Here is a 15,774-nt window from a genome sequence, read left to right on the forward strand (position 1 = left end):
CCACCAGTGTTCCAGGAGCTGAAGTTTCCTATCCTTAACAGAGGCAGTTAGGTGCCTTCCCTCATCCTCATATGTATTTTTTTGGTGCCTGCAGTTAGAAAAGCTAAATATTCACTTACTCACCATCCATCACACTTCAATTTTTTTCTATTTTTAAATGAGTGCACCTGCCCTCCATGCCCTTCCTCTCTTCTCCAGAGATTTTTTTTTCCACTGTCTTAAAGCTTTTGGAAGACTATCCTTAATCACATATTAGTCTTCAGTATGCTTTCATTCTTTAGATGTTCCCCCTCTTCCTTATTCCCCTCCCCCCTTGATGTTTTTCAAAACAAACCTGTGTATCTTATTTCTGTTGTTCAATCTGGAAAAAGGGCCTTAAGATTCATTACAGAAATGGCCATATTGCTACAATATTTTAATTGTACCTGTTCCTGGTTTTTATAGGTGCTACCAGTCTGTGCAACTTTGTAAATGTTAATTTTCTTACCAGTTCATGCAGAATGACTTTTCTTCAAGGCCAGTAGAAGGATTGTACATCCTCACAGCCTGAAGCTGCGTATAGATATTCACTGCAGAGGTGACTGAGCTGGTATTTGGTTTTGCCGCTGCTCAGCCATTCCTCATTTGCAAAAGATGCTGTGACTTCTCCCCGCCCGTTTCAGATTAGCTCACACCACTTCCACCAGTAGCTGAGGCTAAAGCTGCTGACTTTGCTGTGGAAGCAGCCACTGCTCTGCTGCCTGGGGGCATGTCTTAACCTCACTACAGCCATTTTTTTGCAGCGACCATCTCACTGGGGCTTCAGGCTGCTCTGTGCCTTTATCTTTACTTCCTGCTTTCTTCAACAAGGTGGTCTGCGCCCTTGTGGCTTCCTGGCTTCCATTTTTCCTTCCCTGGCTCTGCTAGATTTTCTGAGAAACATCTGGTCCTTTAAAGAAGCCTCTTTAAAGGATCCATCCTTCATTTACTATTCAAGACTGGTAGCAGAAATAATTGCACAGTGCTTTTTGGTTTAAGCAGAAGCTACTCTGTCTACATGTTAAAATCGTAACTATCTTTTTCTTTACATATAATTGCTGGTTTTAAGAATTACCACAAAGCCATTGTTTATGCAGCATTAGATTACTGTCTTTTCACCGTACATTAAATATTGTGAGTCATGCAGAGTTGAGTCATCCACTGCAGAAGAAGATGGCGCATCAGAATCCATCCTTTCCCCAACCCTCCCACGCCAAATAAGGAGAATAGTTCTGTATTTTCGGCAGAGAATTCAGAAGCTGGTTTGTTGAGTGAATGTCCGATAACAAAAAAAAAGGGCATCCAACATAGCACCTGAGATGTGAAGGTCACTGGTCATCATTTCTCTACAACACTTCTATGGGGAAAAATGTATTGCTGGATTTACTTGTGAAAGACTACCGGAAGAATAAGACCTCAGCAGTGTTAAATATCTCATCCAGGAGGTGGAGGGGTAATTCTGAAGTGTGAGCTAGGGCATCTCTAATCGTAATCCCCTTCACTAATCCTGAGGCAAAAATGTCTGTCTGCGTATCATAGCCCTTGGCCAGAGAGTCAGGAGACATACTTGTAGGTTACTTTTCTGCTGTTGGAAGGAGGTGCTGGGAGCCTCAGCAGCTTGGGCAGATCTTGTACTCAGACCTTTCCAGAAGCACAAGGTGAGAAGATGGTTTGTAAAGAGTTCTGCTCTTCTTAGACTTACCTCCCAAGGGCAGACGTGCTGGGTTTGCCTTGCACAGTTCAAGGCTGAAGGCATATTTTGCTGGTGCCCATCTGCTTTGCCTTCTGCTGCAGGGGTGCAGCGTGAAATCAGAGCCCTGAAACAAAGCTTTCCTCAGAGCCTCCCAATGCCACAGATCAGCATCTGAGTGAGGGCTGATCAGCTCTGGGGTGTTCTTCATGATAAGCTGATGTGTATTCTGGTGTGCTTCTGATCAGCAGTGTGAAGGTTTCCATTCTACTCAAAAAAGTGCAGAGGTGGAGTTTGCCTGAGGGGCCTGGTAGGTAGAAGTCTGGCAAAGGTTTCCTGGCTGAGGTGAAATAGAGGCTTTTGGGTTTTTTTCAGATTACTGAAAATACAGGTATTGAAAGTCTTGAATGCAAGTGTGCTGGAGCTGGTAGGAAACAGTGAAATTGTATGGCATCGAGTCAGCAACAAAGACAAGTTATTTTTAAAAATAGGCTCAGTTATTAGGCTCCTGGAGGCTCCAGTTTCTGCAGTTGTTCCCACAGCTTGCAGGAATTCTGGAAATCATGTAGGCTCTGTAAAAATAGAGAGCTTTGTTATGAAAATACTGTAAAATGGACTGGTAAGAGGAGGGAATGCCAACTAAGAACAGCTGCAGACCCAACAGATACTCAGTTTCTAAACCATTACTTAAAAGGAGAGTGCAGGTTGATGGATATATTCTCCTTTTGGCAAGGATGTAAACTAAATAGAAGAAATGAGATAGAAAATTCAGAAGAACAATCTAAGGATGAGTTTGTAGTACAAAGATGTTTAGCTACCTGGAGAAGTAGCTATTGCTTCTGAAATTGGAGATGAAGTTTTAAAGCTCATAGTTTCAGGGAGTTTTGTTTATGATGGAAAACTTTAAACTTCATAAACCCTTGCCAGGTATGCCACAACATACACTCTTCTTCATATATTGAGAAATAGGACAGGTTTGTCTACGTTAGTTATTTTTAAAACAAAATGTGTAATCTATTGTGTTTTAACTGTGTATTATGAGCAATGTATCCATAAAACCATCTTTCTCCTGTAAGTGTTCTATTTTAAGGTATAAAGAGAGGCCTTGGAGTCTTGAAATCTGTATACTGTTGTCAGTTCTTCCGTAGTCTTTATGTGTCACCTCCAGTACGACAGGTAACAACATGGTGCCCCAATTTCTTTGTCTCTACAGTAGCTGTAAAAATGCCTTCACAAGGGTATTGTAAGCAGACATTAATTACATCCATATGAAGTGATTCAGAGTATTTGGATCAAGGGCACGTATGTAGGATACTTGAAAATAGATCATAGCATTAAGTGTTGATATTACTACTTCTGTTTATGGTTTTGGTGATGGTTTGGTTTTTTTTTAATGTTTTCTTTAGCCAGTTGCAAACGTGGACCAGGAGACTCTGGCAGAGCTGGTAAAGCCAAGCATTGACTATGTGCGTCATAAAAAATTCAGATCTGGGAATTACCCATCATCACTGAGCAATGAGACTGATAGACTGGTTCACTGGTGCCATGGCGCCCCCGGAGTCATCCACATGCTTATGCAAGCTTATAAGGTGAATAATTTTGTGTTCATATAGACTTCTGTTTTTACAGAGAGACCTGTATGCAGACCTGTTAGATTGTAAGGCTTGCATTTTATGTCTTCTAGATCTAGACTTTCAAGCCAGAACCTTAGGCTAGGCACCTAAAAACCTAGGTAAAATTACTTCTCAGGGTGTTAGTAGTTACTAGACATCAGGCTTTCTTGGAAAAGGGCCAAGTGCTTAAACAATTTGATGTTGAAGTCCTGGGTGCGAGAACATTGACCTAAATTCTTTGAATCTTCATCCCAAGAGTTTTAAGAATTATGTTGGTTTTCAAATGCATAGGTTCATGCATCTTGCCAAAGAATGTCTTCCATAAATTACTCCATTATTAAGATATAGCTCTTGAGAACTTAATGTCAGAGCAAAGATCCCAGGCCCCTTCTAGGGCATAAATATAACTGCTGAGCTGCCACAGCCTACTGTTTGCTCTTCTCCATCCTTAACTAGGTTTGCTATCTCTCTTGTGTTGTGAACTTCTGATTTGCATGACATTTGAAAGTATGCCATTTAATTAAATTTATGCAGATTGATTCTTGCTTTTGACAGCCCTCCTTGGCAGATTCCCTGGTCGGCCTCTGGGTGGGCTGATGAAAAGCAGGCTTGGTTTATGGAATAATTACTCTCGCTGCTACCTGAAATGTGAACTGTAAATCTCTTACAGCATTGCTCAATGTAGCAGCAGTCACAGTTGCTTTTACTTTGTAGACTTCTTTTTTTTTCTTCCCCCCACCTTCTCTGTCAATGCAATGCTTTCCCCAGCACAAAATGTTTTGCAGGAGATAAGAGAGATAGGACCAAGTTCTGTTTAGCAGCCTCCTTTCTGGCCTCTTTTTATTTTTTAGGGGATGGGGCATATGATGCTTTTCTTTTACTCTTTATGTTCTGCTTTTTGAAAACGTGATAAGAAAAATTGGAGTATGTTTTGCTGCCTATGCTTTCATACCAAGCACAGGGACTTTTGATAACAGACAGCAATGTTTGTCCTGGAAATCAAATGCTGTTGCCAGGCCTTAATTAAAAATGTTACAGCTAAGTAGCTGACAAACCCTGTTCAGACAGAGGGACTTTCTTTATCAAGCTTGTAGATTTCAGAACCTTGCATGTTAATTGCTTCTATTACCTTAGTAAATAGCCTGGCAGGAGATGCTGTCTCTAAAGGACTAAGTCTACAGTAGTGCATCAGTTATTCTTTTTTTTTTTTTTTCTTGTTGATCTGCAGAGTGACTTAGGCAAAGGGGAGCAGAAAAGTAGCCTTATGAAGGTGGAAGTCTGGTGGTGTTCAGCTAAATTACTTGCTTTTGTTTTCTGCTCTCTGTGTCCAAAATGCACTTCAGCAGTTTCAATAAACTTTGCGAGTTTGGTCCTTCGCCCAAACTGGCTAGTGCTTCTGAGTATTTCCAGTACAAATACTGATTAAGGTAATGGAGTGTTCCTAATTGTACTTGTGACAGAGAAAAGAGCCCTGTGCTGTGCAGAGAGATATTCTTGTGCATTTTTGACAAGGAGTTGAAGGCAGATGGTGAGTAACCAGGAAGAATTACTCAGGAAGACCAGGACATAGCCCATTTAGGACCAGATTTGGTGGCCAGTATTCTGTGTTACGTTTCTTGGAGGCAAGAATTATATTTCTGTATTTCAAATCAAATGATGTTGTAGTTTGGGAATGGAGGGGAGAAGCAAAAAAGAACTGTGTACCCTTCAAATAGGTTTTAGGTTGTAGAAACAAGGGCCTTGAACTTGAGTTTTTCTTTTGGGGTCCTGATTTCAAAAACAAAAACTTGAAGTTCTTTCTTCTTCCATGCAGAGATAGGAGAAACAACTTAGAAAAGAAAGGAAAGTCTCTGATCATAGAATCATAGAATTGTTAAGGTTGGATGAATGGATTATTAAAATTCAAAATAAATATTATATGGAAAAAACCCACTCCAACAGCGAAACATCTCTTGGGTCCAGCTTCCTTTTTTTTCCATTAGAACTTCAATTTATGTGTGTTTATTCTCTGGTTTTTTTTTTTTCCACAGACTTTTAAAGAGGATAAATACTTGAAAGATGCTATGGATTGTAGTGATGTCATCTGGCAGAGGGGTTTATTGAGAAAAGGATATGGGATCTGCCATGGTACTGCTGGTAATGGCTACTCCTTCTTGTCTCTCTATAACCTAACTCAGGACAAAAAGTACCTCTACCGAGCTTGCAAGGTGAGCTCTGCAGCATCCCAGCAAAATTACTGTTCCCTTTCATGTCATAACACCCATGCAAGAGTAAACTGATTGGAGTAGGCTGTTGTGTGCTAGAGCTAGAGCTGGCGGGCTGTGCAGCTGGGTGGGGCAACAGGGTTCTGTCACTTGCTCCCGTTTACTCACACCTGGACTGGACAGCTTCAGCTGCGTATGTGGGGCATGCACCATCTTAATATGCAGAGTGAAATGCACAAATGTTCTGTAAGGGAGGAGGAACTAAACATGTATTCAGAAGAAAATAGAGTCTGAAAATCAGCCTGCTTGAACAATAACAGGCTAATGTTATGTGGTGCTAATTACTCCATTGAGACATCCACTGTCATCTTCAACTCCTCAAGTGATACTGTTTGTAGTCTTTTGTAATTATTTGTTTTCAGACTAGTGTCTGGGGCTTTTAAAGCTCTGAATTGCAGCTATTAAATTGCGCACTTTGATTTTTTTCATTAATACAAATTGCAGAGAAAGACACACTCAGAATTTTTCCACTGGAATTGTCCAGGTTCTGCTATCAGCTCTGACTGTGCTAGCAGTTACCAAAGGGGAAAGCTTTCCCTGCCTCTGTTTCCTCATCTCATAAGACTTTGGTTTGGTTTTGGTTTGTTTTGTTGGTTTTTTTTCCAGCTTAATTCACTGATCTTAGGTTTCATATTGCATACACAGCTATTTAGCTGAGGCCTTTTAAAAAGTATTGCAATGGGAAATTCGATGAGTTGCTTCTTAGGTGCTTTTAGATGAGCACTGGCCATACATAAAGCTATTGTGTTCGCCTCCAGTGTCAGCCTGTCCTCCATCAGCAGAGCTTTAAAAAGTTGCTCTTCATCTCACATTTACCAAAGCATCACACCATGAGGATACCTGTAAGCATACCTGCATCCCAGAGCATGTAATAAACCCTGCACTCCTGCAGCAAATGTGTGACTTAGTTACATGTGGACTCACCCACAGCTGAGGTGAGCCACAGCACCAAGCTGGCACTGTTGTCGGCACAGCTATCAGGCTTTCCCTGTCATCCTCCATGCTAGTACATTTTCTGTGGCTCTGTGCAGTGTTGGCAACTCCTGTTGGTGTTGCATTTCTGGCCCAAGAGAGCCCTGACGTTCTTCTATACCAACCTAGAGAAAAGCAAGCATATCTATTTCAAAGCCAAAACAGGAAGACACTCGGGTTACATGCCTGAAGTCGCTTTGAGAAGGAAGATGGGGCACAGGGACCAGTTTGCTGGAGGTGCTCAGCATAGTCAGGTCTGGCAGCATACTGGCAGCCAGTCTGCATTTTAGCATTGCCGGCACTCAGTCAACCCCTTCGGGCTCTTGCGGGGGAAATCTTGAAACAGGCAGAGGAATTTGCTGGTCTGGCATTCTTGAAATCTTTTATTTTTGAGCCAGAGTATGCATGGAAGCAAGTGTGCAGTTATGTTGGTACCTAAAGGCACGTAACTGAGAACTAGATGGCTCCTCTCCCAGGGGTGTTTGCTCACTCTGAAAACACGAGGCCCAGGGGAAGGAGTCTGGCCAGGAATGCCTGGTTACCTCTCAGGAGCCAGGAAACTGCTTCACAAATGAACCAGAAGAGGTTGAAAGGCCCTGACTCACAGAGACCCCTGGTGTGTGCTTCTCACTTTTGGTTTTGCAGCTTTTCTCCAGTATTATCAGACAGGCTCCCAGGAGGCTGAGCCACTCCTAGTTGGCCTGCCTGAGAGAGGGGCTGTGGCATCCTGGACTCCAGGCAACAGAGAGCATTTAAGCCCTGTGCTGCTCAGTGTTGTGATTAAACCGCTGCTGATGGCAAGCATGCTCAGTCTGTGTGAGAAACAATGGCAGGTGTCTTCCTGTTAGAAGATTCTACACCCTGCCTGCCCTCACCCTTGGTTTAACAAAGATTAGTATGGTTTACTGGATCTGTGAGTTGTGCTGAAGCTATGAACTTGTAAATTATGGTTGTGCTTCAGTAGCCTGGGGTGCATTTTTTTAATTTCTGTTGCAGTTCCCAGGCTAGCAGTAATAATAAAGGCTAGTAATAAGATGTGGATGTTGCAAGAATTGATTGTAGTTTAGAAACATGACATAAACATGTTCTGTCCTCACATACAAGACAAGATTACATGGAGAATTAAACCATGGTTTGAAGTTATATACCCGTTGGGGCCCAGAAATATTTAATGAGTTCTTAATAACAGTGTGGACCACAATGTTTGTGGGTTTTTTGCTGGGTTTCCTCAAGACATTCACATACACGCACACACCCCTACCAAGAGAAGGAAAATTTATCCCCCAGTAAACATTTAAACAGAATGGGGGGGGGGAAGAAGGGAGGAGATGCCACCCTTTATCCTCCTGTTGAACAGATTGATGGCTCCAGGGGCATGCTTATACCCCATATAGCTCCAACTCTAGAGCCGGGGCACCCTCTAGTTAGTAGGATGAGCTGTTTGCTAGAAGGTTACCCAAATTGCAGGGGGAGCGAGGAGAGACAGCTCAGCTCTTGCTTTGCAGGAATCTTTGCACTGTATTTTGAATAAGCAGTGGTTTGTTTTCAAGGACAGAAATGTCAGGGGAACTTGTGGCCCCCATATGCTCTGGGGAGCCATAAGGAAGAAATAGATGGTTGCTATTAAATTGATCCAGATGCAGTTCGTAAGTCATGTATCTCTAATGTAAGTACTGCAGCAGTGTTGATCAAACACAAGACAGACACTGTTAACTCTTCTTAATGGTATTCCACCTTCTTCAGCGAAATACTGATGACCATAATTGTCTAACTATATAATGATTTTTCATAAAGCTTGGGGAGAGCAAATAAATGAAATTGAGCAATGGCAGCTGGAGATTTAATACTGTAAATTTGTGCATGGAAGTGAAAGAAAAACAAAATGCAGTTAACAAATCTAAGACCTGAGCATGTGGATAAATTAAGCACCAAGACAGATTAGAAACTGATACTACAGTATTAGAAAAATATTGCCCTCGAAACTGAATATATCTGTTCTCACGGCATTTTTCATTGACATGTAGCAGGGTTGATTTACCAAAAACAGAAATTAAGTACAGCCCACATAATTATGTTGTCATCAAACTGAAACTTGTGCTGTGGAAGTACATAACCTAAAACCTAATTGCAGCCTTGTCACAGTTGAAGTAGGGCAAATTTGTCTCGGACAGCTATTTCTGTGTTGTCTCTGCTTACACTATTTTACATTCAGTACCTGTTAAAGATACGTAGATACTCAAGCTTGCATTTAACAGACTTAAACGAAAAAAAAAAACCTTTTTTTTTTTAATGTTTTCCCCAGTTTGCTGAATGGTGTTTGGAATATGGTGCACATGGATGTCGTATTCCTGACCGACCTTACTCTCTCTTTGAAGGTAAAGTGATGGTGTTGCAAATGGTATTGTATTGTCCAGGAAAGAAGGGCAGCCTTGCAGTTTTGGCACGCGCTTAGGAGTTGGGAAGTCTTTGGTGGGTTCCTTTGCTATTAAAAATAGACCCACCCTGCCCCCCACCTCTGCCTACAAGAAGAAGGAGGGGCAGGGAGACAAAGACAAAAGAAAATCATTTATTATCACAACTTTCACTTTTGGTTGCATTTCAGCAGTTTCCAGTGTAAAGCCAGTGCCACTGTCTGTCTTGAATAAAATTTTGCTGTGCTGATGCCTCTTGGCTTAAAGCAGACAGAGGTCTGGGCAGCAGTTTAGTTGCAGGTGTTGCAGAGAGGGTCTCAAAGTACTTGCCGGCTTGTCAGAACGAGGCCTTTTCTGCTACAATACTAAACCAAGGAAAAGCTAGTTTTAATATGAACCCAACTCACTTGAACAGAAAAGAAATGCAGAGTTCTTAGGGGCTTTTCTGCAAGTTCAGAGGTGTTCCTAAATACTTTCCTAGAGCTTTGTATTTTTTTTTATTTTTAGCTTATGTTCTATTCCCTATCTCATCCTTATGCTTTAGAAACAGAGTAGCAAGGAATCATAGACCCAAGTAAGATTTAAAGTAGCGCTGCTGTTTCATGAGCAATGATCCTAGTGTGCCACCTATCACAAATATGTGAAATTACAGCAGACTGAATGGGATTGTTTTACAAATAAACCAATTCAAGGTGTGAACACGAGAGAGCAGTAGTTATACGCATCCCTTCTAAATACAAAGTTGTTGTCTTAATATTTAAGGGAGAAAAGTTAAAGCATTCTTATTCCTGAGAGCTCTCTTGCATGCACTTGTAGGGGGAGAAAGCAGGCACACAGTCTGTTGCAGAGGAGCTTTGAAATTTGTGAGAAGGTGAAGTAATGCCAATAATAGGATGATTTGTGCTTTAATGCTGACATACAGCTTTTATTTTAGTTTTTACATGTCAGTGATTTTTAAACAAAAATCTAGAAGTCTCAAATTTGAGACAAAAAATTCTTAATTGGGAGGGGGGTTGTAGCCAAAATTGTGCTTGAAGTTGTCAAATTCTGAACGTACATGCACACTTTCAGTGGAAGTTGCATGTGCATCTTACAGGATTGTCTTAATCATTTCATTTGCATCAGATGCTGTATTTCAGGAAGGTTCCTTTGTTCGTATGTGCTTAGCTGTTGATAAAATAGGATTATAGCTTGATCATAAAACTGAGCTTGTATTTGTGTGCTCTCCTGCTGTAGGGTGCCTCTGTTGTCTGTCACTATAAGAGTTTTATTAGGTGATACTGGTGTTAGTGCTTCAGGCTCTGGATGACCTCTTTACTAATAGGAAATAAATTATCTGTACATCAGAAGTATAATGAAGTTTTGCCTTTGTTTTTTAACCACTGAAATGATGAGCAAGAGCTGCTCAAATGCTGAGGGACAGTCCAAATTAGGATTTCCTTTTTCTTAATGAAGTAGCATTGAGGTTGTGCAGCTGAAAAGATGGTAGCAGAGAGATCTTGGTTCTTGCCTTTGATGTTTTCAAGTGAAACTTGGTTTCCTGGGCAAAGTACAGAAGAACCTGCCTTTTCATAGGCCCAAAGTGCACCTGTTAAAAAAAAAAAAAAAAAAAAATCTAGTGAGGAGGTGTTCAAACAGATACTGTTGCCTTTGCTGTCAACTGTGCTATTTTAATGTCAAAGATCTCTTTCTCATTATGTTTTAGGCATGGCAGGAGCTATTCACTTCCTCTCAGATATTTCAGTACCGGAGACTTCCCAGTTTCCAGCATTTGAACTTGGACCTCAAAGGAGGGAAAACAAAGTGGAACAGGACAGCTAAAAGATCATTTTGAAAGGAAACTGATGCCAAAAGAGATGAGACTGTTTAGTGCCTCTGATACTGAACCAACTCGGCCCTGAACTGACGGATGGATAAATCCCTTTTCTCATCCCTCCCTGCCCCAAAGGACCATGAAGTCATTGGAGCATGAATGGGAGAAGCCACATTTAAGTTTGGTTAAAGTGACACCTTCAGACATAGGACAAGAGAAGTCAAGTTTTGAACTTTCTCTCTTCCCTTGTATTTGTCTTCAGGTCTTTGACATGCTCTGCACGTTTATTGGTGTTGTCCATTGATTTGAGTCTTCTGTTGTTAGCGAAAAGCTGGTCTCTGTGTGAAACTCTGTCCTGTACCTTCACGCATGACTCACAACAGCAGTGTTGCTTTCTGCGGCCTGGTTACCCAGAGAGTACACCTTACGCCAGAGAGTTTGCTGCGGGACAGTGCCTCACTTCACTGGTGAGCTGGCAACTTCAAAAAGAGATGAAAAACATTCTTATGTTCATATTTTTCTCCACAGTCCCTGGAAGCTAAGGTGATGGAGATGAGCCTGTTTTGATGAAGAGGTATGAGGCCACCTGTTTTCAGAAACTTCACAAGTTGGAAGGGACCTGACTTGTCTTTGCTGCTGTTGTGTGAGGTTTTTTTGAAAGCCTGAAAAAGAGGCTCCCTTTGGTACCTATACCTGGTTAGTGTGTTAGGCACTGACAGCAGGGTGGAGATCCTTGCCCCCAACCTCTGCAAAACCCCATCCCATGGCATGAGCTTAAGAAACTGAAGGTGGAGTCACCCATACTAACCTCCTGCTGCCGCCAAGAGCAGAGCAGGGACAGATAACTGCTTCTCCTTTCCTGTGTGCGGTTTTGTAATAAACCTGTCCTGTAGCACCTAGTATACAAATGAGTAAGGGAGGGTGTCAGGGCAGTTTCTCATGCTGGTAACTTGGGATGAGTGTTCTTCCCAAACCAAGGCAGTGATTTGTCTGGGCCCTTCCCTCCCTCTCCCAGCCCCACTGCACATTTAGCCTATATAGTATGATAGGAGCAATAAATACCAGCTGGTTGTGGAGGCTGCAGAAGATTAATGAGCAATATGAAACTATGCCTAGAGGCTGTAATTGAAGTTGATTCGATTTAATCTTAGAATCCAAACAGAAGTAGTCCTTTGCCCTTAGTTTTAACTGTGCTACTAGTGCTTTGCTTCTTCTTGTAGCATAGTGGGGTTGTGAAATACTAGACCTGCTTCCAGGTGTTCCTCAGTATCAGGCTCTTGGTGTGGGAGAAGTGGGACATACTGTTAGTACACTTGGAGCAGGCTTGTGTGTTCCAGGTAGTAAGCATGCTTACTGCTTGGGAAAGGTAAGCGTAGCACACTCCGACACCCTCAAGCTCTGTTGTCATCCTTCCCCCAGGTCTCGCTGTGCTCTGTCATTTCAGGTGCTTATTTTAATTGATGTCTTCTATCAGGTGGGAGTGTGGCAGATGGCAGAGACATTGACCTTTCAGGTGTGCACTGGGACGTATGTGACCTGTGGGCCATCTGCTGAGCCCCAGTGTTTGCAGTCAGGCTTGGAGACGCGTTGTTCCACCTGCATAAATCTCTGAATGGTAGCAGGTGACTTCCTTGAACTTTATAATATCTGTTGTCAAATCCATTGGGATGTTAATAATCTTCACGTTCAGTTCTGCTGGGCAAGAGCAGCAGTGCTGGTGTGGGGACAGCTTAATGTCACAGCATAGCTCCTCTGCTGGTTTGTCAGGTAGGACTAAAACATGGGAGCCGCGGGAGAGACTTTTCTACCCTTCTGGCAAAGGGCAGAAGATGAGGTGGGGGCTACGAAACCCAGCCGCATCTATACAGTCAGGAACGAGGCAAAATGCTGAAAGGCAGCGGGAGTGGGGGATGCTGCATGGCAGGCAGCTGGGGTGAATCAAACCAGAGCAGAGCAGCAGAAAGCAGAGGGGTCAGTGAGAGCTGATGACGGCAGGCAGCTCACAGAGTGTGCCAGCAGAGGCTGTCTCAAATGAGAGGTTCCTCCATGGCAAGTACACTACAGTCTAATCTGTTTCTTCAGTCTTTGGATCACTGATCCTGCCCATAGGTAAGCCAGGGAGGAAATTTGTCCAGGGTGAAGTCTCATAGAAATTCTAACAAAGGAGGTAGATGGCAGCTCCGACCCCTTTTCACATCATCCCTACCCCTTTTTTCCTTCCCTTCCACTGTAACTGCAGAGCATGTGGGGTGGGTTAACGGTGAAGGGGCTTGCCAGGTTTGCAGGAACTGCCTGCAAACACAGAACAGAAGCCAACAGCCTTCCCGGCAAATCCCAAGCATGTGTTGGACTGACTGCTTAGCTAGGGGGTCAACAGGCAGGTTTTTCATTCAGTGATTATATACATATATGCCTCCTTGGCTGCTGAGCTTGGAATGACACCTGTGGAACATGATTTTGGCTGTCTGGAGCCCACGGGGAATTAAAACTTGCTGGTTTAAAAAATATATAGGTATATACACACTTAGAACAGCTTAATACCAAGCAGATCTCCCAGATGCTTGAGTGTACCCATCGAAACAATGAGCGAGTCAGCTACCAGCTCTTTCTGTACCGTAGCCAGCCTTCTGCTGCGGTGGGGCCTGGCACCGTCTTTCTCTGCAGAGTGCTCTTGGAATTGAGCAAGACTGGAAGCGTAATGGATCGAGTCGGGAAGTGTCTGACAGTGCGTCTGCCTCGTCTTCCTGACATGACTGTCCCTGTGGCTCCTCCTTTCTGTTCGTCACAGTGTTGTGGTATGTAGGTGGCCCATTAAAAAAGGATATTGTGTGAAGGAGAAAAAATGTATTTCATCAAAGCATTGTTTTCAGAAATCACATGACACTAAAATGTGGAAAATGTCTTAATATTCCTTGGTTTGCTTTGTCTGTGTGTAATAGTCCTTCTGTTGCAAAAAGCAGTAGTGTTAAAAATGGAGATGCTCTTTGGGCAGAAAAAGAGGAAAAAAATGCTGATGTTTTGTTCTTTGGCTTTATTAGTAAAGACCAAGCTATGTGGTGGTTATTTGTGTGATTCTTTTTATATCTTTTTTTTTTTTTTTTTTTTTTTTTTTTACCTGTTGTACTCCTTACTTCCCTCCAGCACTGTAGCAATAGCTTTCCTACCGATCTGACTGCTGAACCACCTCCCGATCTCATAGTCCTGCTGCGGGGTGAAATGCATGCCAGAGCGTGGGCAAATCATTTGGTTTTAACCTTCACCTTTTACTAGCGTTGAAGACCTCTTTACTGCTGCTTTTCCCAGGTGATTTTTTGTGTACGGTGCTTAGTGCGAAGCGTTGCTTTCCTCTCTGGTCCCATGGGTCGTGTTGAACAGTTTGCAGCTAAAGCCTGACGCATGACTAGCTGTTTTTTAACAACACATGTATGAAATTTCTCTGTCTAGCTGACTAACATCTGTTTTCCAGCTTTGAGAAAGCTTGATGTTTTTCTCTGGCTAGACTTTAACAGAAGAAAACTTCCAAGTATGCTGCAAGCAAGGGGCGGTATTTCTGTTTCACGAAGCCCCGTGTGCCACTCATAGCCCTCTGCTACTGAGTGCAACTGCTGCTTTTTTGAATTGATAGCATTATTTCTGGTCTGTCACTGGGGACCTGAAGATAATATGTACAAACTCAGCTGTAGCTAGATAAATACATTGGGGCTTTTCTAGCACAGTAGTTCTCTGTAAGGTCAAAACAGGGTAGCATAGAGAGAGAGGTGGGAAGAAGCATTTGTGCTACGTGCCAGGTAATAGCTAGGCAGCAGCGTGCTGCCTGAGCCCTGTCCCATCAGGGTGATGCAGCATTTTTTTTCATGGTGAAATTGTTCACTTTTCCCCCATCTGTTTTCATTGGTTTCACATCGATTCACAGGTGCAGGAACCCAGCCTCTGTCTGGCACAGCAGCCATGATTTGCATGCAGGGAGCAGTAGTGACCTGTCTTCAGCCAACAGCTACAAGTGGGCTGCTGTAAATCCAGCTGTAGTTATTAGATAAACTAGAGTGAGAGAGACATAAAGACACATCATAGAATCATAGAATGTCCTGAGTTGGAAGGGACCAGCAAGGATCATCAAGTCCAACTCACGTCTCTGCACAGGACAACCCCAAATTCACACCATGTGTCTGAAGGTGTTTTCCAAGTGCTTCTTGAATACTGTCAGGCTTGGTGCCGTGACTGCCTCCTTGGGGGCCTGTTCCAGTGCTCCACCACCCTCTGGGGGAAGAACCTTTACCTAATTGCCAACCTAAACCTCCCCTGGCACATCTTCCTGCCATTCCCTCAGGTCCTGTGATTGGTCACCAGAGAGAAGAGATCAGCACCTGCCCCTCCTCCTTCTCCCTTGTGAGGAAGCTGTAGACCATAATGGGGTCTCCCCTCAGTCTCCTCCAGGCTGAACAAACCAAGTGACTTTAGCTGCTCCTCATAAGTTTCTCCTCTAAACCCTTCACCAACTTTGTGGCCCTCCTCTGGACACTCCCTAGTAGCTTTATATCCTGTGGTGCCCAAACCTGCATGCAGTACTCAAGGTGAGGCCACACCAGCAGAACATACACCTATACTTGTGACTTCTCTCACTACATAAAGCCAAAATAACACATGTGCAGCTAAGGAGCTACCGCCATCTGTAGAGGTGGGAGTCAGAGGGCTGCTTAACCTGTCACTGTTCCCTCCGCTTTCTCTGCTGTCCCTTTCACCTTGCAGCACCCGGCAGCTTGGGATGGTGGCTGCCAGTTGTGCCTCTCCTCTTTAATAGCATTATTATCTAGCTGTTGCTTTGTAGGAACAGCCTTATGCCAGGCCTTCCCCTGCATGGTGTCTCTGGAGTAGTTTCCCTGTCAAAGAGTATAAACTGTAAAATCTCACAAGGCAGCTCAACTCCTCAGCAACAGGGCATCAGTGGGTAGGGTTCCCACAGCCACAGGGTCTGCAAAGACATCCTGGCCCATTT

At 43.2% G+C, this 15,774-nt stretch overlaps 1 protein-coding gene across 3 annotated transcripts in view; it reads left to right on the forward strand.

Annotated features, from left to right (window-relative positions):
- Window positions 1-13,844, forward strand: part of LANCL2 (LanC like glutathione S-transferase 2) — a 33,374-nt gene extending 19,530 nt beyond the window's left edge. For all 3 annotated transcript variants that reach the window (XM_064443825.1, XM_064443827.1, XM_064443826.1), the window contains exons 6-9: window positions 3,115-3,297; window positions 5,352-5,528; window positions 8,860-8,932; window positions 10,674-13,844. In XM_064443825.1, the coding sequence (XP_064299895.1) occupies window positions 3,115-3,297; window positions 5,352-5,528; window positions 8,860-8,932; window positions 10,674-10,789 (549 nt within the window). In that variant the 3' untranslated portion in view covers window positions 10,790-13,844. The remainder of the gene's footprint in view (window positions 1-3,114; window positions 3,298-5,351; window positions 5,529-8,859; window positions 8,933-10,673) is intronic.
- The last annotated feature ends 1,930 nt before the right edge of the window (window positions 13,845-15,774 follow it).

This window comes from Phalacrocorax carbo, chromosome 2, assembly GCF_963921805.1.
Source record: "Phalacrocorax carbo chromosome 2, bPhaCar2.1, whole genome shotgun sequence".
NCBI classification, from domain to species: Eukaryota; Metazoa; Chordata; class Aves; order Suliformes; family Phalacrocoracidae; genus Phalacrocorax; species Phalacrocorax carbo.